At 50.2% G+C, this 23844-nt stretch overlaps 1 protein-coding gene and 1 long non-coding RNA gene across 6 annotated transcripts; both read left to right on the forward strand.

The window, feature by feature from the left end:
• The first annotated feature begins 1082 nt into the window (after nt 1–1082).
• TFAP2A (transcription factor AP-2 alpha) lies at nt 1083–20097 on the forward strand. Of its 5 annotated transcripts, none has more exons than XM_048309463.1 (8): nt 1083–1226; nt 9240–9297; nt 9399–9674; nt 12587–12638; nt 14295–14526; nt 15379–15497; nt 17809–17950; nt 19513–20097. In XM_048309463.1, the coding sequence occupies exons 1-8, from the start codon at nt 1153–1155 to the stop codon at nt 19799–19801; spliced, it is 1242 nt and encodes a 413-aa protein (XP_048165420.1). In that variant the 5' UTR covers nt 1083–1152; the 3' UTR covers nt 19802–20097. The 5 variants fall into 5 exon arrangements, with proteins under 5 accessions (XP_048165420.1, XP_048165406.1, XP_048165427.1 ...); XM_048309470.1 differs by lacking the exon at nt 1083–1226 and adding an exon at nt 4111–4434; XM_048309449.1 differs by having other exon boundaries at nt 1100–1226; nt 9240–9674.
• On the forward strand, nt 6825–7482 carry LOC125328582. Its single transcript, XR_007204780.1, has 2 exons — nt 6825–6909; nt 7417–7482. It is a non-coding gene; the product is annotated as an uncharacterized LOC125328582 (long non-coding RNA).
• Nucleotides 20098–23844: the final 3747 nt, after the last annotated feature.

Raw genomic sequence — 23844 nt, forward strand, 5'->3', positions numbered from 1 at the left:
TGGAGACTGGCGTCAGCCCAGGACCCAACCCAACACAACCTCACTGGTGGGTGACAACGCACCCCGACACCCAGGAAGTCTCAGACTGTCCCATACCTGGGACATGATGCCCCGTTCACCTGTCTCTGAAATGTGAAAGGGCTTGCTGTGCAACTGCGAAGTGGAAGTTGTTTGCATCCCTCTCCAAAATCCTGTAGCTGGAGTACTGCTTCTCCCCACGCCCCCAGTGTCCAGCCCATGGAAATGAGGCAGGGTCCAGGCTTCCTCACTTTTTCGGGGTGTGAAATCAGGGCTGCGCGACACACTGGCGAGCTTCCAGGGCACTTCGGCACTCGAATCCCCGAGGGAAAAAAAACCAACAAAACGTGGGCGGGGCAAGGGGTACGGACGTGGGGAGGCCCAAGGGCCACAGGCTGTCGCAGGCCAGCTTTCCCCGGGGGAACGCTGCATCCCTCACCCTACGCCGCTCCCGCTCAGCCCAGTGGGACAGACCCCGGCCAGCCTGGTGACGCATCACCCCGGCCGCTGCCGACCCCGTACCAGGGGCTGGAAAGACCGTCTGCACTGGATGGGGTGTCTTTGTTTCTCCCCGGACTCCCCTGGCCATTCGCAGTGCCTCCGTTACCCATTTGGGCTAGTTCAGCCCTCCCGGTGCTTTGCCTTTAATGTTGTCATTATTATTATTATTATTATTATTATTACTACTACGTCCATGTACTCCTTGACAACTTGTCCCCGAGGTAACCTACTGGCCCCCCGGGGGAAGGTGAAGCTCGGGGGCCTCGTCCGCCCCCCCGGCCGCGGGCGGGCACCCGGGCGGACAGAGACAGAGTTGCCCTCTGCTCGGGGTGGGGGGAGCGCCGGGACACGGCACCATGGCGAAGCGGGCAGGCGTCCGGCGGCTGCAGGATGCCCAGGGCACGCTCGGGAGCCTTCCGGGGGGCACCGCCGCCGTCTCCCCGGGAGCAGCGGGGCCGGGCGGGCGCGGTGGGAGCGCGGTGGCGGGGGGCAGCGCGCAGGCAGCGCGGAGGCAGCGCGCAGGCGCGGGCAGGGAGCACCCAGCTCTTTATGGCCAGGTGAGAGAGTCCCGGCGCAGGTAAGGGGAGGATTTACCCACAGGCGTCCCAGGCGAGTGGCTTGCCCTCGCAGTCCATGACCAGCAGGGACCTGGGGACTCGGAGCCCGCAGCCAGGATGTCTCTCCTTGCCAAGATGGGGGACTGGCAGGTAAGGTGACCCTCTGCCCTGGGGGGGTTTATTGTTATTTTGGGACGGGAGGCAGGAGTGAGAAAGGTGACGGGCCCGGAGGGAGTGGGAGCGAGCCTGACGCTGGGGTTGGGTGTTTTGCGGCTCTCGGTGCTGGGGGCTGCCCGCGGCCACTCGTGAGGCCCGAGTGCAACAGGTAGAGAGCGGTGGACTGGGGTCGAGAGGGGCGAGGGCTGCTCCGCCGCCGCCACGGGTGACACGACCCCGACAGCGTGGGCCGGCCGAGGGCGGTGTGTGCCCGCCCGGCGTCCCTGTGCCCGGGGCTGGCGGCGGCCGGCCCGCCGCGGAGCCCGGGGGCTGCCCACGGAACGCGGCGGGACCCCACGCGGGGCAGGGCCCGCAGCCTCCGGCGTGACCCGCCGCGCATCGGGGACGTGTCGCGGGAGCTGAAACCTCTCTATGAGCTCCCACCCCAGCCTGTCCCATGGAAAAATAACGCTGCCGGCTCCCACCCGGCAGTAGATGCGCCGGGGGCGCCCGTGGAAAGCACACCCGCGGGGATGAGCTGAAGGGAAAAGCAGAGCCCACCAGAGAAAGAGGCCAGGCGGGGAACACGCGGCCCGCCGGGGCCTCGCCCGGCTCCACGGACCCGAGAGGACCCGCAAGCACCGGGGCCGAGACTACACGTGTGGAGTTACGGAGGCTCCCAAACCGGGACGCACTTGAAAAACCCTGCAGCGCCGTGATGCCCGTCCGCTCGGGCCGGATGACCGCGGTTTGCCGACTAATGAAAGGAAAGATGCGCCGTCCTGTTCAAGCACGGGATTTTCTTGGAAAAATGGACTTTTTGAAAATTTACTTCTTCCCCAGGACAGTCCAGTTCCAGATGGGAGCCTAGTTTCTTTTTCTGCTCCCAACTTTTCAAATCTCTCGACTAAATCTTTCCCCAGACGACCTTATTTTTTATTTCTTTAGGGTAGCAGCAAGTCGTCTAAAAAAACCCAAGAAAAACAAAAAAGGTGGGGAAAAAAAAAGTAAACAAAAATATTTAATTTATTTTTACATCTGCTAACATCTTTTTATCAGACCGGTGCGAGGAAGTGATCAAAAGAAGATTTTCTTTTCTTTCACTGAAATCAATTCTTGCACAATCGTATTTATGGGTTATCGGCCTTGAAATCTATTCCCGACTTTTCCTTACACCCGAGCCTTTTTTGGTCCTTCTCCCCGGCGCTGTGGGGCCCCCCTCGCCGCTCCTGGCCGGAGGGGCCGGACTGCGCGGACCCGCCTCCCGCTGCCTCGTGTGGATCTCTCGGGGAAAACCGCCCCCTCCCCTCGCAACGCTGCGCTTCACCGGCCCGGGCCTGGCGAGAGAAGGCAAAAGGGTCAGGCCTTTGGCCCACGGGAGTCCCGAGCAGCCGCAGGTGGGAGGCTGTCCCGGGTGGGAGGCTTTCCCGACCGCCCCGGTTCAGACAGGACGGCGCTAAGGGGCGATGGGCCCCTTCGTCAACCCCCTTCCCTCCTCTTTTTCTCATCTCCAGCACTCCCCCCACCCCCCCGGGGCATTAACTAGGCTTAATATGCCAGCTCTATTTGAACCTCAATGGGAGTAAAAAAAACAATTTACTCTCCTGCCAGTGGCAGACAAAAGCGCTGGTGAAAAAGAGCATCGGAGGTGGGAGTATGGTGGAGGAGGGGAGAAGGGGAAAGGAAAAAAAAAAAAAAATCCGTTTTGGGGACATGGATGTTTGCGTGTGTGAAGGAGCAGTCCCGGGAGCCCGGAGGCTTTGCCACCCTTCCCGGCGTGGCGACATGTGGGCCGGGCCCCTGAGGGCCCACTGCGGCTCCCCATCGGAGTGCAGGGGCCATTTGCTCCCAGAGGCAGTAAATTTTCCTCCGACGTCGAGGGCGGGGGTGGGAGGGTGGCCCCGGGAGGGTCTTCCAGGCCGACAAGGCAGGTTTTGCCGTCGGCAAAAGGAAGTTTCGGTGAGCAGCAGGGCAGCCAGGTGCACAGGGAGCCATGGGGATGCCCGGCTCCTGGGGACGCCTGGGGACACGGCTAGCGTGGGGAGCTGCGCCAGGCCCGACACACCAGCCCCACGGAGAGGGGAATGCCTCGCCCTTCGGAGCAGCGAGGGATCACCCGGGGGGCGGGGGGGGGGGGGGTGGGAAGAAAAACGGGAAAAACGAAGCCTTCTGTGGATGGAGCAAGGCTGGGCACTCGGGGAAATAAAAGAGGGGAAGGGTGGAGAAGCAGCCCCCCAGGAGGGCGGCCTGAGCGCTCTCTTAGCAGCATATTGTTAAGCAAATGAAGCGCTCCACCTAAGAAAGTATCAAACTTTTATTGTGGTCATTGTTTTGTCCTTTTGCTCAAGTGCTTGCAAAAGACTTTTTGGCTCCTGCTACATTCAATTTACCGCTCGCCCACTTCTATTTGGGAGATAATGCTGGATTTGTTTGGGGTGGTGTTTTTTTTGAAGACCAATAGCCAACCGAGCCGAGAAGAAAAAAAAAAAAATAGGTAGCGAAGGAAAGACGCTTTTAAAATATCCACAAAAAAAAGCCAAATCCAGAGGGCAACAGAAGCCTCCGCAGACAATAACCTCGTTCGAGCAGGACTCGACTGTCGTTTCTCCTTGCTTTGCTTTCTTTAATCCCCGCGGAAAAAAAAAAAAAAAAGGAAAAAAAGTGGGTGGGGGAGAGATAAATGCCATGGGGTGGCTTCATGGCTAGCCCTAAACTCTCTGCAGATCGGACGGTAGCCTCTTTGATTTCGCTGGCCACTTTCCTCCCCTCTGGCAGGCCGAGGCTCGGGGGCAGACAGGCAGGGCCCACTGACTCCCCCGCGCCGGGGCTCGGCAGGTCGAAGAAAGCTTTTGTTGTTGATAATTTTTATTTTTTTTTTTTTTTTTGCTCGTGGGTCCCTTCTACCTGTGTCCATCGCTGCAGGTTGTTGTGCTGGCGAGCAATTGGGCTGTTGTTGATATGCTAATGAGGCGATTAGACTGTGGGTAAAGAGCTGGAAAAGGGAAAAGTTTCCACCATTAGAGGGAGATCTCCGAGCGCGGACGGGAGCGCTGCCGAGCCTCCGCCAGCCGCGCTCCCCACGCCGCCCGGCACCGCCACCGTAGGGAGAGGCAAGGCAGGGAGAACCAAATCCTCTCTCTCACGCCAATCCATGAAAATGCTTTGGAAACTGACGGATAATATCAAGTATGAGGAATGTGAGGTAAGCGCTTCCCCCGGGCCCGGGCAGAGCCCCGGCCCCACAGCTGCAAGCGGGAGCCCTCAGCATCCCTCCGTCTCTCAATTTCGTTTAGGAAAACTTCTACTCCGTCGTCAGGCTTCCTTGCGGTCCTGCAGCCGGAGAGGGCTGGGGTCCTTCCCCAGGAACTTCGGGGCTCGTGGAAACACGGCTTTGTCGGAAGTGTATGAGGAAAGGCAAACAGGATCCAGAAGCAGCCTGGTCTATAGGTAGATCCTCCATAGATAAGGCTCTTGTAGGATGCTACACTCATCCATATGGATGGATGGATGGATGGATAGGCGGCTGGCTGAATGAATGGACAGATGAATGAATGAAAAGGCAAAGAGACAAAGGGAAGAGAATCATTCTTGCTCTCTAGGTACCCGAGGCATCCCAATAAATTGGCTCAGGACCGACGCTTAAATGCAGCCTTTTCGATATATCTGCGGGTTCATTATACCGAGCTGCACAAATTTACAGGGGTCAGCTGCCTAACTGAAATCACGGGTTTGGGAGCAGTGTTCCCCCAGCCTCCAAATTTTCAGGGCCACATTCCCACGGGTTTGAGATATAGTAATTCAATCGCTTGGGAAAAAAAAAAAAATTAAATCCACCTCATTCGGTTTTGGAGCCGTTCAGCACAGATTGTGTGCGCGCATCTCTCTCTGTGTCTGTGTGTGCATCCATATTTTTAGAAAGAGGCGAGTGTCTTTTAATCTGACAAAAGGAGAAGAAGAGGAAAAAGAAGAGTGATGCCCAGGACCCATGCCTAGTCTCAAACCAACGAATACTGTTGTCACCCGTTTCGAAAAAGTTGCCTGTGCAGTGCGTTCAAACCGCGCAATAAAAGACTCTACTTTGCAAGTGAACGCTGTTATTTGGTCATGACCCACGCGGGAAGATCCCCTCAGCCTCGGCGGAGCCTTGGCGACATGCATCTCTGGGTCGAAGGGGGCACTCTCCCGTCCGACCTGACGCTGTTTTGGGCGATGCTGTAGTTTAGGAAAGAGACCGAGGACTCGGCAGGCTCAGCGCCGACTAAGTGACTTGGTGATCTAGTCCCGGATCGAGGAGTTTGAGATGAAGCTGTCTCCCGATGCGAGAGCTGAGCTTTTAGAACCGCTCGTTGGCGGGTGCTTGATTTCTATGAATGAGGTGTCAGGGATGTTGGAGTTTGTGGGCTGTTTAGGGTTTTTATAATTATTATTTTTGGTTGGGTGGGTCGGTTTTTTTTGTTTCTGTTTTGGTTGTTGGTTTTTTTTTTTTTAATTTTTTATACAACCCGGAAAAAAAGTCACATATTCCTCAGCTGCATTTCGGGTGGAAAGCGTTCCTCTTTCCCCTCCCTCCCCTCAGGACCGGTCTTCCAGTTTGCACACGTGCGAGCGTGTGGATTTCATCGCAAATGGTTTTTGTTGCCTTGCGTTAATGGGACTTCGCACCGAGGTGTTACCAAACACGGAGGGAGCAGCAGCCGCTCCTCGAACCCGCCGGATTTTGTGCGTACGTGTAGGGTTGGCTCTCCGTGTTTACCTCGGGTGCGAGGACACTTTTAGAGAGGATAGAAAAGAGGGTGGCTGTACCGTGCCGGGGGTAGGACTTGCCTTGAAAATTAAAAAAAAAAAAAAAAAAAAAGAAAAAAACAAAGGAATGAAAAAGAAAAAAAGATAAGCAGAAATAAACCCAGAATAAAGGCATGAAAGCTCGGCCAGCCGCGCTCAGCGCCCGGGGCGGCCGGAGCGCCGGGGGGTCGGGGCGGGCGGGCGGAGCGTGGGGCCGGGCGCCGGCGGCGCGGCGGCTGCGGCGGGGCAGCGGCGGCGGCGAGCGGAGCGGTGCCTGTTTTAAGGGAGTTGTTTGGGAGTTGCACAGCCAGTCCGACGGGTTGCGCCGGAGCCCCGGCTTGTCTGGGCCGGGAGAAGCGCTCGCCTTGCCTCTTTTCCCGGCTCCCGCTCCCCCCCGCGTCCCTCCCGCCCTCCTTCCCTCCCCGCCTTGCTGCCTCCTGCCTTTTTCCCCCGTCTCTTCCCGGATCCTCCTAGAGGGGGGCCGCGGGGAGCCCGGCGGATGCTCCTTGGGCTCCCCAGCCCCCCCGCCCCGGGCGCCCGCTGGTCTCGGCGTTGGGCTCGAACCGGAGGAGGAGGAGGAGGAGGAGGAGGGCTGACACCCAGAGGGGGAGACACCCAAAAAAACTTTCCCAGCCGGTTTCCGGGACGCGGGGCACGGAGGCGAGCCGGCTCGGCGGCACGGGGCGGCCGCCGCGGGGGCAGCGGCGAGGGGAGCCCCTCGGCGGGGCGCCGTCGAGGCATGGACGGGGCGGCGGCGGCGGGCGGGCCCGCGGAGCCCACCCCGCGCAAAGGCGGCGGCGGTGCGGCCGAGGGCAGCAAGAACCAAGCGGGAAGCGAGCAGCCGCTCTTCTCCCTGGGCTTTGAGGCCGGCTACGCGCAGCAGCCGCAGCCCGAGGTGCGCCCGCGAAGGACTGCGGGGCTGGGGACATGGGGAGGCGGTAGCCGGGGGGAAGGGAAGGGAAGCGAAGCGAAGGTGAGGAAGGAAGGCGGGAGATCCCGCGCCCCCTCCCCTCTCTCCTGCCCGTCTCTCCCACTCCCCCCCCCCACACCCCCCTTCTGCACCCCCCTCCTGGCTCCCACCCTCTCCCTCTCTCCGGATCTCTTTCTCTTTCACTTTTGCATGCCCTGCAACCTTTTAAAATGTTGCCCCTTTCCTGTGATTCGTCAGACGCAGCAGCATGTGCCCCCTCTCTCTCTCCCGCTCCCTCTCTCTCCCTTTTTGTCTCTCTCTCCCTCTCCCTCTCCCCCATCTCTGATTAGATACACTGATTCTTCATTCAATGGACGTCATTTAGAACAGGCTCTGCCTTGAGTTGCCTTCTCGCTTCACGCTCGATTTCCAGCCATTCTTCCCTTATTAAGTGTTCGTGTAATATTAATAGTCATGAATATCTGCTATTAGGAGTCTCCAGGAAGGCAGCAGATCTGTTATTAGGAGCTCAAGTGAAGCAGCAGCTAAGTCAAAGGAGAAAAAGAAAGAAAAGAGTCAGAGGAAAAAAAAGGATTAAGAAACAAACACACACACGCTAAAAAAAAAAAAAAAGAAAAAAAAAGCGCAAAACAGACAAACAAAAAACCAAAACAAAAAAAAAAAAAAAAGAAAAAAAGAAACCAACTTTGACTCCTCACACCGCGCCAGGATAGAGAGCTCGCCTTGGGAACACTCGATGAAGGGCAGCAGAGATCGGTGCAAGTTCTGATGGATTATCGTGGCGCGCCCGCGGTGCAGGAGCAGCCCCGGCGCCCCGGTCCTGCCGCCCGCGCCTAGCGCCGGGCTCCGGCCGCGCTCCCTCCGCGCCCGCGCCGCGCCCGCACCCGCGGGGCTCCGCCGGGGGCTGCGCGCTTCGCCGGTCCCTTTCCTCTGCCTTTTCGTTATTTTTTCTACCTTGACTTGTAACCCCCGACTCTTCGCAGATGTTAGTGCACAGTTTTTCGGCTATGGTGAGTTGCTTCACGTTTCTCTCGGAGGGGGTTCGGTGCGCGCTGGGTGTTGCTATTGTTGTCGGCGGTGGCAGTGGGGGTTTCGCACCCAGCTTTCCGGAGAGGGCTTTTTTCCTTTCCTTCATTTTTATAAATTCGGTGGTTTACATTTTCCCCCTTCTCTCTTTATTTTTCTTTTCTTCCCTCCCCCTCCCCCCCTTTTCTTTTTTTTTTTTTTTTTTGGTCTGCTTTGAGCGAATGGCAAAAGGCTTTGCTTGGACCCTACCGCTTCGATTCCTTCACCTTGCCACCTGCAAAACGTAATATTTTCGCTTTCTCGTTTCCCTTTTTCGGGATCGTGGTTCTTTCCTTCGAATCCTCCTCCGTGGAGGCCATTCCTTTTTCCCCAGACGTTCATGTGGGCTCATCTGCCCGGCCTCGAGAGCCGGCGGAGCCGTGCCGAAACGCCCGGGCTCATTCCGGTGCCGCTCGCCCGTCGGGGCGGCGGCGCTTCCCCCGGCTGCCTGCCGCATTCCTCCGCTTCCCCGGCGGCCGGGCCGCCGCTGCCCGCTGCGCTCCGAAATCGCACGCTGGCGAGCCCGGGGTTCGGTCGGGCATCGGGACGGCTCTCCCCGTAAGTGGGGAACAACGGCAGTGCTTTCGCTCCGAAACATTTCTAAAACTCTTGGGGGGAACGACCGGTTTGTTTGGAGCCTATTTCGGCGTCTTCTGGTGACAAAATGGCAGTGGGCTTGGATTTTGCAGGGTTTTCTTGGGACGCGATCGGTAATCTCAGCGACAGTATTTATCTCGGTTCTGTTAAGGGCCAGAGGAAGGATTTTGGGTTGTGGCAGAATTATTATTTCAATAACGCCCGCTTGTGAATTATTCTTTTTATTTGTGGGAAATACCTGCTCCTGAAATGCAGGGGCGCGATCTGTTGTGAATCCACCCTGTACCGCCGCAATGTTTTATTAATTTTTATAAGCAGTCCTGTTGTAATTATTGCTATTATTGCTGTTATCATTATTGCCGTTATTATTGTTTTTTAAAAAGCGAGACTGCCCCTTAATTATTTGGGAAGGGAAATCAGAGGCAGAGAGATCTCCAGATCTGCTTTTCTCTGCCTCGGAGACGATGATTTGCCCATCATTGCCCTATAGATGAAATTTTCAAGCCGATTTTGAGGAGAATCAGTTTGATATTATCTTTGTTTTTCTTTTCTCCTTTCCCCTCCCCCCTCCTCCCCCTCCTCTACCCCCCCTCCACCCTCCAACGCCCCCCCGCTCCCGCTCCCCACCTCAGGAGCGCCACGACAGTACCAGCAACGGGACAGCCCGGCTACCCCAGTTGGGGACCGTGGGTCAGTCTCCCTACACCAGCGCCCCACCGCTCTCCCACACCCCCAACGCCGACTTCCAGCCCCCTTACTTTCCCCCCCCTTACCAGCCCATCTACCCCCAGTCTCAGGACCCCTACTCCCACGTGAACGACCCGTACAGCCTCAACCCCCTCCATGCCCAGCCACAGCCCCAGCATCCAGGATGGCCGGGACAGAGGCAGAGCCAGGAGACGGGGCTGCTCCACACGCACCGGGGTTTGCCCCACCAGCTCTCGGGGCTCGACCCACGCAGGGACTACCGGCGGCACGACGACCTGCTGCACGCCCCGCACGGGCTGGGCTCGGGGCTGGCCGACCTGCCCCTCCACTCCATCCCCCACGCCATCGAGGACGTGCCGGTAAGCCAAGGGGCCGCCCCAGGGCCCACTCCTCCCTCTTAACGCCGGAGCTCAACGTCGGGGGTAGAGGGAGGGAGGGGAACCAACCCCCCCCCCCCAAAAAAAAAAGAGAGGGAGGGAAGAAGAGAACTCCCCCCCCCCCAGGGAAAAGTGAAACCCCCACCTAGAACAAAAGGTTCTCACAGCTCGTCCCTGTGCGACGCCTCCCTGCTAACTTGCCCACTAAAATATAAATAAATCAAATTACTGTCATCGTTAACAATATCTTTCCTTCTCAATGACAATAAGCTGTTACGATTGGAAGAATATATAATATCACCACAGGGCCGTGGATTTGGGGATTTCTTACTGCCTTGGGAAAGACATGAGTCTGAAATGCCTGTGAGGACATTTAACGAGATCTCACAAATGTAAAGGGGGGATGGGGGGAAAGTGGGGTAAAGTGGCCTAAGAAGGAAAAATTGGTTTCCCATGATTACAGGACTGGCATATGAGATAACCACATCCAAAGTTATAAGAGGGTATGGGCAGATCATCTTCTCTAAAGGAATTAATTGACAAATCAGGGAAGAGGTATAGTAAAATGCTGCCTCCTTCTTTTAGTAGCGGTGCAAAGGGATGACCTCATAAATCATTACCTATAGGTTATCGAATTCGAGTCAGACCTGCTACACCCTATATTAAATTAAATGTTGGGAGCCTATTGGAGGATGTATTATTTGGGGGACCTAATTCTGTTATCGATGAGTACACACTTTAAAAATGATTTCTAATTAAGCATGACATTAGTGCACAGGCTACTTACAAAGCAAGCCAGGGCTATTGTTCAGTTAGGAAAGTGGTCTTATGCAACATGATAGGTTGTGATCAAAGTTCATCTTTCTGGGTTTCTCCCCAAAAATGGAATTAGAACATGGCAATAAATTTATTAAAGCCCACAGAGCTCATGCTGAGGGACTGAAGCTGCTTGACTTGCAGGAGGAAAGAGGAGGAGGGAACTGCGGTATCTGGATGTGATTTTTGCCGAAATGCCATCCCAAATTACAGGATCAAATATTACAACAATATATTTGCTGACAGTTTAATGAGTACAGTTTCGTGTTGCAAGGATAATGTTCAGATGAGCTTACCTATTTTTGGGGGTCATTTTGAAATCTTTTGTAAATTATACTCAGGGAAAATAGTGAATTTATTACAGCCCTCATCTGGCTAAATTAGCCACAGAAAATTGCTGGTTGTGTTTAGCAGTTTTGCAATAAACGCATACGTTTTCCAAAGTGGAGGATTTAGTAAGCAATTTGGATCCGTTAAAAGCAGGTCAATTCTTTAAACTTGATATAAAATAACATGGAGGCAATCGCAAGAATAAACTAATTTGTTGACTGCAAGCCCCTGATTGCTGTAGGAAGAACATGACCTAAAATGTTCTCTTGAATTCTCCCTCTCCTCAGTTGTGCTCTATGGCAGTGGGCTGATTCGGGAAGCCTCCTCTGCAGATCTATGAATTAATAGCATTGCTATACTTCGTGAAAACCAAATGCCATCTGGTTTAAATCCTTGAGCCAGCCTAACCATTTTTTTTTCTCTGTAAGACTGAATCAGCAGGCTTCATGAAAGAGAGTACAAAATAAGAGGGTGTATCTTTTAGGAGTATTTTATCTAGTTTAAAAAAAAAAAAAACTTTTACAGAAATCTGACTCGGGAGCTTAATTTTTGAATTTTTCTGTTGCTGCAACAGTTAACCTTTAATAAAAACAACTGCTAAATATTTAAGAAAGTCAAGTAGACGGTGAAAATTATTTAATCATAAATATCTCTGTGGGATTTTAAACTTAACAGTCCTCCCTGTACGGAATATGTGTAGAAATAACACAAATAAAAGTATTATGCCACACTACATTTACTTTATGGGTTTAGGGTGCATGCATAAAGGGATCATATTTCCCCATATAGTTAAAACACAAGAACTGCAGCAGTAGTCATTTCTGAACATTTCTCAATTTAATTATACTTAAATCCAGAAGCACTTTAGGCAAGTTACAAATGAGAGCATTGAGTATAATAAAACCTGTAATAAAGCAACTTAGTACCATCCACCCGGAATCATTGAGATCAGGCACAATTAACAGGAGCATAAATCCAAGACAGAATGGAAAATGTTAGAATCAGTATTATTGTTGGACAAAGACTAGAGAAGGAAGTAATAGTTTTTTAAATGGTAATGCCTGGGTTTTGTAACGATTGCGAAATCTTCTATCTCAGCAGCACTGGTGTTAATTTGTAAACACAGCCAGACATTATATTGCCTGTCAGTTTTTGGAATTAGAAAACATGATTTCATTTGACTTTCTAATCACGTCGTGACTCCGCCGCGCGAACCCCAGCTGTAGCCGCGACCGCGGAACCTGCGAGGGGACAATAGTGGGGGAGCCCGGGGCTGCGCGGGGTGCGTGGACCCCCCCGGCCCCGCGCCGGTCCGCGCTCCTTTGTGCTTTCCCTCCCGCGGGCGCGGGAGCGGGCGCAGCGGCGGGGAAGGGCTGGGCCGGGCCGGGGCTGCTTCCCGGGGAGGAGAGAAGGGACGGGAGGAGGGAGCCCTCAGAAGCTTAAGGCCACTCGGGCCCCGGGGGTGTGTGAGTGATTTATTGTATTTTTCTAGGGGATCGGGGAAAGAGCTGGGAGGGATGCAGGATTCCTCTCGATAAAGGAAATCCCCCCCCAAATCTCCTTCTTCCCTTCCCTCCCTCCCTCCATGCAGGATATGTTGTTTCCCTCCCTACACCGTGCCCGGCAATGGGGGCGGGCGAGGGGGGGGAGACGACACACAACTTCTCCCGCACCCCATCCCACCTCGGCCCTCCCTGCCTTTTGTTGTGGTTGTACATTGACATCCCTGCCTGTTCCTTTTGTTGCAGCACGTAGAAGACCCCGGTATTAACATCCCAGATCAAACTGTAATTAAGAAAGGTAAGCCGCTTCCTTGCGCATACCAAACATGTCGTCACAGGCTGGGGACTGCTCGCAGGGAGGACTTACCCGGCCTCCCCCTCTCCCCTCCAGCCCCCCGGCCCCGCGCTCCTTCCTCTGGCATGTAGTGTTGGCCAAAAGGTTGGAAGCAAAGAAAAATGGGCGATGTGCGGTAAAATCTGCCCTCTTAAATGGCCACGTTTGCCGTGCATTTTAATTATTATTGTCGTTAACGAGGAAAAATGTTAGCAGATGATCTAGAAAATCCGAGCCGGTCTTTTAGTGCATTAGCGAACAATTGGGTTTCATGGTTTGCCCCATGCATTTGGCTGAGAGGAGGATTTGAATCGTTGTTGGTAAATGGGGCTGTGAAAGTGAAATCGTTGTTCTCCCTCCTCCGGGTTTTCTTATTTAAATCACGCCGGTGATGAGGTGGACTGGTGGAGAACAAGGGGCGAGTTTCTGGAAACTGGTGTCTGTCGGTTGTTAGGGTGGTTTGGTTTTCGTTGGCTTTGTGCGCTTGCTTCACTTGGAATTAGATTGCTTGGAAGCTGGTACCCAAATCGTGTAAAATATTTATTTCATTTTTCACTCCATTTTCATTTCCCGTCGTTCTTCCACAACTGAAGGATTGGGAAAGGTGGCACAAGGCATTTTGCAAAGCAGGTTCTTGAACGGTGGAAAGTGATGGGTTTTGTGTTTGGATGCTGTATAGTGAGATGCTGTTGGAGTAAAACTGGAAGGCTGGAAGGTGTAGCTAGCTCCTGCCTGCTCTGAGGGGTGCCATGGCTGCGTGGCCGCCTGGAATTTGGGTCCCCAGGCCACCACTGGAAAGAGGTGCTGAGTAGAGGCACTCTCCTCTCTAACCCTAATCGCTGTACAGCCAGCGAACCTGAAGTTTCATACCCCCCCACCCCCCGCCTGTAAAGCCTTTGTCACGTCAAATTAGATGTGCAAGGGATAAATCTTAAGAGATGCTCTTTCCAAGTCGACATGATAATTGGCTCTTTTATTAGTAATCTCAAGAGTTCGTTTAACTCCTGTTGTATCTATTAGCCTTCCCAGAGCTATTAATGTCACAAGTGATCTATCCAAAACGGAGAGAGCCCCCCGCTTGGTTGGACTGCGCCCGCCAAGCAGAGCGGGCTAAGGCAGAGCAGAAAGGGAAGGCGGCCGGGACCCGAGGCACCGAACGGCGGCAGGGCACCTCCCCGCCAGCCGCCGCCGGACAGGGACCAAGATATATTTTGGGGTGCCGGTTCTCCTCCGCGTTACGGGTTTTCCACGTCTAAATTTGTGCGCTGGCGGGGCCCCGGGGTTGCCACACATCCTGCCGGCTGCGCCGCTGCCCGGGCACTGCCCGTCCGACACGGGCGGTACCGACGTGCGGCACCCGGCGGCTTCGGCGCCCGACAGGGGCTGCGGGGGGCCGCTGCGGGCTCTTTTCAATTTCCCCGCTGCGGGTCGAGGGTTGTCCGGCTCCCTCCTTGCGCCTCCCGACGAGCGAGGGGAGCGGTGCCCCCGCTGCGTCCCCGCTGCCCCGCAGGCGGTGCGGGGCCGGGGCTGGCCGCAGTGAGCGGCTCGGGTGCTTCCTCCTCCCTCCCCGGCTCCCCGCCCGCTCCTCACCCTCACCTCCCTGCTCCTCCCTCCCTGCAGGCCCCGTGTCCCTCTCCAAGTCTAACAACAACGCCGTCTCCTCCATCCCCATCAACAAGGACGCGCTCTTCGGCGGGGTGGTGAACCCCAACGAGGTCTTCTGCTCGGTGCCGGGCCGCCTCTCGCTGCTCAGCTCCACCTCCAAGTACAAGGTCACGGTGGCGGAAGTGCAGAGACGCCTGTCGCCGCCCGAGTGCCTCAACGCCTCCCTGCTGGGCGGAGTGCTCCGGAGGTGAGGGGCGGGGGGACGCGGGAGGCGGGATGCCGGGCTGTGCCGTGCGGGAGGGAGGGATGGAGGCAGGGAAAGAGGAGGACGAGCGCCCACGCGGGGCGGTGGCGCGGGGGGAGTGCGGCGGCCGCCGCTAGGGGGCGGGGCGCGCGCGGCTGGCGGGGCAGCGCGGCCGGGCGGCGGGAGGGGCCCCGGGCGCTGTCGCCATGGCAACGCGCGGTCTCGTGCGGTCCCCGAGCCCCGCCGTGAGGGCCCCTGCGTGTCCCTGCCCCCGTCGTGGCCATGAACACGCCCACGGGCACGCACCCCCATGACCGGCTTAGTGGCGGGCACCCTGTGGTCTCACCCAGGCAGTTAGGCAGTGCCTGGGCAGGGAATAACATTCAGGATTAATTGAGGCAGCTCCCATCTCTGCAGCCCCACTTAGTCCAGCTCTGCTGAGGAGCCACAGATGGGCCATGTAGAGTTTGGTGTGAGGGCGGTGATGGTCTGGGGCTGCCGGCCATACAAATCGGCCTCCTCCCATCACACCTGGGAGAAGCTGCCTGTGTCCATGGCACCTTGGGAGCTCAGGCAGCCGCCTCAGAGCTCCCCATTAGCCCTGGGGCTGATCCAGACCTTAGTGAAGGCCCCTGTTCTCTAGATGTGGAAACATCCAAAGCACCATCCCTATAGCTGGGATTCAGCTTTCAGCAACAGTTGGTCTTCGGCCACCCACAGCCATGTATCCCGTCCCTTGTGCCTTTATTCCCCTCCATGGGAAGGCGATGTGTTGGGGCATGTGTGGGTGGGAGCCAAAGTAGGAGCAGGTGCTCCCCCAGGCCCCATTTCTCAACGCCTTTCTGTATGGAGCAGGGCAAAGTCTAAAAATGGAGGGAGATCTCTGAGGGAGAAACTGGACAAAATAGGACTAAACCTGCCAGCCGGGAGGCGTAAAGCTGCTAACGTTACCTTGCTCACATCACTCGTGGAGGGTAAGTGACTCAAAGAGCTGGGAGGGCTCGTTTTGAAAATGTGCCTGTTGCTTTTGCCAAATGGGAGAAGACTTGGTGTTGAGTCGTTTGGGGTTTTTTTACTGCTTTCCCAGAGTCAGTGCTGCTTGTTGGCATTTGGAAGGGTGTTATTTTCTGTGTCTTATAAAAAGATCAGGTTAATTGTGTGTCTTTGCTTTTTGTTATAACTGAAACGGGTTTGTGCGAGTCCTGCAGACTCAGCAAAGCGTTCTACCATTTCTTTGCTTTTAAGTTTCCGAGCTAGCTGTTTTCAGGGCCCCATCTTGCTCACTCATTCAAATGAGTAATCCCTCTACGGAGTAAGCAGATCTCATTGGGAGCAGCACGGGAAGGATCACTGTGAAGGGGGATTGTGGGCTTAGCCCCGTAAGAGACCCCTGAGTATCAGGTTGGAAGTTACGGGCAGCAGAGCCTCTCGTACTTCAGTGTTGTTCTTCTGCCACAGGTGGACAACCAAGTGATTTTAAATGTCAGAAACTGCAGCTACTTTAAGCTTGTTCTCCCTCTCAGCCTGCAGCCACATAACAGTAAATCATTTAACTTTTCTGACATCTGCGTTTAAGAAATGCGTGACCATTACTTCCTGAATTAATTTGGGAATCCTTGACCTCAGCCATGAATTAATGGCGTCCTGAAAGCCTCAAAGTTGCACCACCACCAGCCCCCACTCCCTTTTGGTTCTCATTTTCAGAACACATGTTCCCTTGGCTATATCATTCTCCTCTGCTTTGCTTTGGCCAGAAAAGGTGCAGCTTCCTTTTAATGCCTTGGGATGTCCTGTGCTGTCCGTACTGGGAGGTAGGGAGCTCAGGAGTTTGCAGTCATTTAGTTTTGAAGCAGTGGCTGTGTCACGCTGGCTGACACAAAGTATGTTTGAGGCCTGCAAATAGATCCTTCTCCTTTCCCCTTATGTATGGGTTCAACTGCATTTTAGACCGGTTCAGTTTGTAAAGTGCTTTTAAGCTCAGCCCGAGCTGTCCAGGTTCAGCTTAAGTTTGGTTGTATAGGGGGGAATTTGTTTTGTTGTTGCTTCGCATTCTGCGAAAAATGTTTCATGTGCAAAGAGATGGGGAAAAGAGCACTGTGCGATGATGCCAGACATCATTTTTTTAAACATCAGGATTAGTGAACAAACTATATTTATACTGTGTGAAAATTACCGCGTCTTCATGTTTCTGAAAAGGCTTTGCAATTGCATTGACACGCTGTGGTAAAAAAATCATGAGGGGAAAACTTGTAAAAAGTCTAGATTTGGTAGATGCTTAACATTATTTGTGATGTTAATGAATATGGAGAAGGTTTTATGGTAATCTATTGTTCTGTTTGGCTTTCACATACAATGGCTTTGAAAAGAATGATTTTTAAAAAAAACAAAACCAGAGGCCCGATCTTCAGATAACTTGGTGATGGTGGCTAATTTTGGGGAGATGATAGTATAAACATTGCTGGGGCTCTGAGTCCTGTAGCGATGAGGCAGTTTCTAGAGTACTGTTATTGTTTATGATCCGCTCCATTTTATGGAAACAAGCTCACTGGACTGAGGCTTTGAAGCTCTAATTGGCGCATGCGTTCTTCCGGAGCTAGAGCTAATGGCAGGAAGCCCTGCAGTAAAAACCAACTGGTTCAGGAAATTAAAACCAAAGATTTGAAAATCAACAAAACAGACAGACTCAGTGGAATGACCCTAAAATTCTCATGGCTAATTGTTTGGGGGTGAACATATAATTATATGCGATCAAGTTAAATTTTAAACACTTAGCTGTTTAATGCATTTTATTTAGAAGAGCTCTAGGAGTAATTATGATCAATATTAATCATTGATGCAATGCAAAAGAATATAGAGATGTGGCTGAGGCAAACACATTTTCAGAGTAAATAGCTGTGAATAAAATGTACATAAATGGCTCTCCATAGGTATGGAGATGTAAATCGAAGCCCACATTCTAGGTGGATGGAGCCTGTCTGTCTAAAAGTATCTGTTAATCAATGTGAACTTTTAAAAATTCTTATGCGAGATTTCACTTCTAACAATTGTCATGAAAATACAGATTTGCATTGCCTTCAACTGAAGCAAAGAAAACTGCAAGATAAGATGTAATTAGCATTTCTTTCCCTAACTTTTTCAAAGAGAAAATGCCCAAGCCTTTGAGAAGAGCCCAAGTAGAATGTAGTGGTATTTTGGAGTTTTTTTCAAATGGATTTTTGCCTCTGTGGGATGTGTACTGATGAGCCATGTGTTTCTTTCCATCCCCACCTGTGCCTCCCTATTCAGGAGAAGCAGTGCATCTAGCTAGAGATTTTGGGTATGTTTGTGAGACAGAATTTCCTGCCAAAGCAGTAGCTGAATTTCTCAACCGACAACATTCCGATCCAAACGAGCAAGTCACAAGAAAAAACATGCTTCTAGCTACAAAGTAAGACATTTAACTTTTTGGCATGTTGCTTAGAAATGAGGGAGGGGGGCAAACTCAGGTTTGGGGCTTTTATTAGTGAATATATTTGTTTGCTGCAGAACCAGTGGTTGATGGCTTTGCAAGTTGTGAGGGTGTGTATTGGCCTTCCTGTGTAGGAGAACTCTGCAACCCAGCTTGGTTTCCATCAAATCAGTTTGCACAGATTACCTTGAATGTGAGTTGTGAAAATTGAGGGTGGATGTTTAGTTACAGAAAAGCAGTAATTCTTCAAAGCAAAACATTTTCTGGGCCTATTCACTTAGCTTATCAACTGAAGTAGAAGGGGGAGGCTTCCCATTGACAGTAAAATAAAACTGGCACATTAAACTGATTTCAGTTCATTAAAATCGGCAATGGTTCTTCCTGCCTAAGCAGCTCTGTTATTTAGCAAATACAGGGATATTAAAAATATATTTTAAATGACAATCTGTACGCAGTTAAAATGCTAGCAGAGTTTATCGTTGATGGGGCTGCCTAGACTTCCAGGTGGTGCGTGAAAAGAAAATGATTGTTTTGGTATGTTTGCTGGAAATTAAAAGGGTTGTTTGGTAGCCCTTAATTACCAATGGAGGTGTCATCAAAGGGCACAGTGCCAGAGGACACAAGCAGGAGATGGGAGCTGCTTTATGGCTGGAAGACATTAATGCGGGTTTTAGAATACAAACTGTTTCAACACACCTCTGAGCTCTCTTGCGCTAAGGTGCGTTATTTCTCCAACCATTTGTGCAGTGAGTGGGTGATATAACCTATCTTCTGCACCATGCCCTCGTATCCTCCCTTCTCACCTCCCTGGAAGGAAATTTCCAGGCGCTGGTTAGCGTCAGCCTTCCCCTCTGTGGAAAGGTCCCTTTGGATTTGGAGATAGAGATTTACATATATAAATATTTCAGAATACCCTAATTTAAATCCTCAATTGCCTGCTCTGCCCTCACTCACTCTTCCTGACACACAGGTGTGTGTTTTAGCCTTGTGAAGGAAGAGGCCCACATCTCTCTCTGGTTCCCTCCAAAGAAAGGGATCTTCCAAGATGTGAATAAATCCCTTAACCTACCTTTGGACATCACAGCCCATCTGTTAAGCCTGCTCAGGAACTTTAAACTGTGTTTGTGCCCCAAATCCCGGCTGGGCAGGGATGTGTGTTTGTGGAGAGTGTTGAGGGCTGAGGTATGGAGAGCGGTGGGGCAAGAGGCATATGACTCCCTGTTCCTGTTGTCTGCCTGTGTGTTGGATGGGGCCAGGGTGTGATTTATGGTGTGCTGTTGTGTGTGCATGCAAGGTGAAGGGAAGAGGTTTGTGCGTGCTGGGGAAGTGTGAAAATTAGGGGGAAGGATGCATAGAGAGGAGGGGGAGAAGCAAGAGAGTGTGTGCACTCCGGAGCAGGAGCCCCCTTGATCCAGGGGCTTGTGCAGTCTAGCAGGGAGAATGCACGGGCTTTGCTGCTGCCAGTGATGGTTCATTTCTCTCCCTCTCTCTTCCCTTCCCTCCTTCCCTCCCTCTGTCTCTCTGCTCCATTTGTGCTACAGACAGATCTGTAAAGAGTTCACCGACCTGCTGGCTCAGGACCGATCTCCCCTGGGGAACTCGCGGCCCAACCCCATTTTGGAGCCGGGCATCCAGAGCTGCCTGACCCACTTCAACCTCATCTCGCACGGCTTTGGGAGCCCGGCGGTGTGTGCTGCCGTCACTGCCCTGCAGAACTATCTCACTGAGGCGCTCAAGGCCATGGACAAAATGTACCTCAGCAACAACCCCAACAGCCACACAGACAACAGCACCAAAAGCGGCGACAAAGAGGAGAAGCACCGAAAGTGAGGATCCCCCCTCCCACACACTCCTCTCCCTTCCCCCTCATAGCGCATCGATCTATTCATCTCCCTCCTCCCTCTCCCCGGCACCCAGCACCCCAGGCTACAGCAACAGAATGAGCGTCCTTCTGCCAGTCCTGTTCTCTGACTCTGCAGGACTGCTCTGTCCTCTCTCCACACCCCTTCCCAGCATCCACATTTCCATTTGCTCCTGCTTAAGTTTCCCCCCTCTTCCCACTGCCACCATCGTTTTACCCCAGTTTGGAGCCTAAGAGAACAGAACAGGGGGACGGAGCCAGCAAAGAAAAAAAGTTCTGTCTTGAGTTTGTGAACTTTTTTTTAAATAAAACAAAAGGAGAAAAAAAACCCAACAAAAAAATAAAATAAAAAAGAAAAGGACTTTTTTTTCTAAAAATATATTAAAAAATTTAAAAAAAAACAAACAAAAAGAAATAAATAATACTTAAAAATTCTATGAGCTTCACCGGACTGAATCACCACCTTCCCTTACATAAACTTCAGTTAAGATTGTAGCCATACTAAAAATGAAAATAAAACAAGTGAAAAAGTACAACAGCAACAGCAGACATACAAAAGGCAAAAAGGACTGATGACATTTTATCAGTATTGTGAATAAACTTGAACACAAAACACAAGCGGTTCCATGTCATATCTTCAGTTGTAGAACTTTTTCCTGTCCAAGGTAAAGCGACCAACTTGAACTTTCTATTGCAACACGATTCACGGTTATTATATAAGGGAATCAGTGTTCATGTATGTATATATTTATTTATGTGTAATTTAATGGGAATTGTAAATATGGTGAGTCTGTTTTAAGCCTTTTTTTATTTATCTGGTGATCTCGTTTACCTCTTGTTTAGTGGGTTTTAAATCTTCCCCTCTTAGTTCATCATGTGGTTCATGGTACTTATTTAGATATCAGAGGTTTTTTGGGGGTTTTTCTCTGGGATTCATCCTTTTTAGCCCTGTTGTAGCATGTTAAAAGCGACAATGAAGCAGCTGAACAAATAAAAAACCATAATTTTTATATATAATTAGTATGACATTTAGTTTCTCATTGAAGATAAAATAAAGTGATGTTGGACCCTGGCAAGGTTTTTAAACATGTTAGTGGTTTTACAACCCTTATGTGTTGTGGAAAATGAAAAAAGTTATTTTCATCCACTGTCCTTCTCCCGAAAGCACCAACAGAGCAATAAATTAATATTGTCTTTTAAAACAAGATTTAGCTTTACTTTCCTTTTTTCCCCCTCTTTTTTTTTCTTTCTCCCTTTCTTTTGTTTTTATTTTACTCCTTTTTTTTTTTTTTTTCCCAAAGAACTTCAAACATTTGGGGCCACCTGGTATCCTGTATTTCCACTGGCCATATTGGAAGCAGTTATAGTTGTATTGTATTGAGTTGTGCCGGCAGTAGTTTCCATGCCTATCAATGTATCATAGTCCTTTGTTGCCCAGATAAATAAATATTTGATACGCTTTATGTCGATTTTTTTATTCAGTAGCTGTCTTTACCCAGGCGTATTTTTGTTCTTGGCAGTATTTTTTATTCAGTATGGTTACAGTAATTGAGTTTAACTCTCCCTTGACAATTGCTCCTTGCAATAAGCAGCTGAACCCATTGTTTCCCTCAAGTATAATAAAAACTTACTTTCAACTTGGAGTTCAGAGCAGGGTATCATTTAGATATTCCACTGAGTCTGTATTCAGACAAATGACACAATAAAGCACAATGTATTCTTTTGGATAAAAAATTGTCTGTACTACTAACAAAAATGACACACTATCTTTTCTTTAACCAAAACATAATTTTATTTAAAAAATAAAAGTTTTATTTTATTTATGTTGACCTCTAGGTTTTTATTTATGTTTATATACAGCATACAGAATTATAAGCCTATAAAATTTTGTACATGTAATTGTCCTAACGGAGAGCAGAGATTAAAACACACATCTCAAGAAGGACATTTAAAAAAGAATCATGACTGAGAAAATGCTGAAAATGAATGCTATGGAAAAAATTATATCCTGATAAATCAGAGCTGGGTGCTCCCTCCCCCTCAAGAAAAAGAAAAGCTCCGTAGTCTATGCCAGCAAAATCATCTCATGGTTGTGAACTTTAGTGAAATCTTGCAGGAGACAGATTATTTCTGATTGATGGTTCGTGTTTTAGTGGAATGCACAGACTGACATTTTGAGATGGCTGTGTCAGTTTGTAAGGGACTGAAATTTTTATCTTGAGTTTCTTCTTGTGGAAACCAGTTGTGAAACAGGGAAGTTCGCTTTAAAAAAATTGAGTGTACGTCTTGAAGATGGGCTATAAAAACATGTGAGAATTCAGAGTTTGAATCTATTTTCTTTGGCCTGGGGGGTAGGTGAAGTCAGGATCAGGCTGGATTATGTTATATCATAGGAAGGGAGACTTAATGCAGTTTAGAATGTAAAGGCATTTTAAAGAGAGGGTCTCCTTTAAGTGCTGATGATATTTTGGTAGTGGAGGCTGATTTTTCTCTCTCTTTTCTCCCCTCCGTGACTCTCTCTCTCTCTCCCTTTTTTCCCCTTTTTGCTCAGGCAGAAATTGAGGAGGTTAAGAGGAAGGTGTTTACAATAAAGCTGCACAAAGAATTAACATTTACTCATATATTTTGATGTTTGGTAGAGCTGGTGAAGCAAAGCATTAGATAAAGCCCAAGATGTTTCATTTTGCTTTGGTAATCTACTTATGGAAGGCAGTGTAAAATCAATCTTGCCAAGCAGAAAGAGAGTTGGTGGAGTCTAAATTCTATTTTCGAGAGCCAGCTAGTTTATAAAAATGGTGAATATTTTTTTCTATAAATTGAAAGTGGATCCTTTGAATGCAAAGCTGCAATTGTTTAAAAAACAGTTATTTATTATTTCCAAGAGAGACTGGTTAACCGTAAAGTAGATGTAACAAAATAATGAGGTGAATGAACCCTAACTGTACATATTCTTGACATAAATGAAATGCACAGTATTGTAGCAGGTGAAGTGAAGCATTGTCTATCAGGGCTGTTTTTCTTGGCTGCATCTCAGATTGTGTGGGGGATCCTAACCTCAGGCACAATAGCATTCATAAACAGCAATACATTGCTGCTCTTTCTACAGCAACACATAAATACTCATTTTTAAACGAAAACAATCTTATTAAATACCATTCATTCATATCTGGATTTACAGATGCTTGTTACTTTTTGAAGCCTGTACCCAATATAATCGTTTTACACTGGTCAATGTATAAAGCAGTCTTATGCTAGAACATTATAAGGTCATAATAAATAATGTTTTAAAGATATAATTAGCTACTTCATGCTAGGAGAGCGTATTTTAAGTATCCTGCTGCTGCATTATCAAGCCACCAAAAACCAGAAATGAAATGACCTTGCAGAGATTTCTTTATTACTATTATTTCTAAGGAAGGATTTTACAGGCGATAATGGAAATCAGACTAGGTTCGGTTCAGCCTCTTCTGCTGTGACCGATGTGCAGTTACTAAAACGTGCTAATTACTTCAGCATTCTTTGGATGCATTTTTAACATTGTGATCGAGGTGCAGCAGTGAAATTCTAGGTCATGCTTTTATACACTAAACAAAAATCTGTTGTTATTTTTTTCCCCCATATCAGTTGAAAACGAGGGTGAATGGTGGCTGAATGTTAGACCATTGCTGCCACGCTAAGCTAATTCCTACATGCGAACCAAAATACAGCTTGGTGCTCTTTCACCGTGAACAAGGAGAGCCCTCCTCTTTGTACCGTATTTTACCCCACCCTCCAAAAATCAAATATTAATATAATTTGAGATTTAACTGGTGGAACAGCCATCAGGACAGCAATGCCCCGCAGCTGAAATAATATTTAAAATAGAAGGGATTTGACATTTGAGAAGTCAGTGGCTTGAAATACCCAGTTGTACTTAGCTAATTCAGTCCTTAACCTCTGGTTTCAAATAAATCAATTAGAGTCGATTCCACTTCAGTTCAGAAGTGCACAAGGTTTTTAGTTAATTGAATAC

The sequence above is a fragment of the Corvus hawaiiensis genome, chromosome 1 (assembly GCF_020740725.1).
Source record: "Corvus hawaiiensis isolate bCorHaw1 chromosome 1, bCorHaw1.pri.cur, whole genome shotgun sequence".
In the NCBI taxonomy this organism is placed as follows: domain Eukaryota; kingdom Metazoa; phylum Chordata; class Aves; order Passeriformes; family Corvidae; genus Corvus; species Corvus hawaiiensis.

Excerpts from the sequence above, each read along its gene's own strand:
- TFAP2A (XM_048309446.1), top strand. The coding sequence starts at position 4,384 with ATGAAAATGCTTTGGAAACTGACGGATAATATCAAGTATGAGGAATGT. Across the intron at positions 12,639-14,294 it reads TCAAACTGTAATTAAGAAAG|GCCCCGTGTCCCTCTCCAAG; the intron begins GTAAGCCGCTTC and ends CCCTCCCTGCAG. Across the intron at positions 15,498-17,808 it reads GCTCACATCACTCGTGGAGG|GAGAAGCAGTGCATCTAGCT; the intron begins GTAAGTGACTCA and ends CTCCCTATTCAG.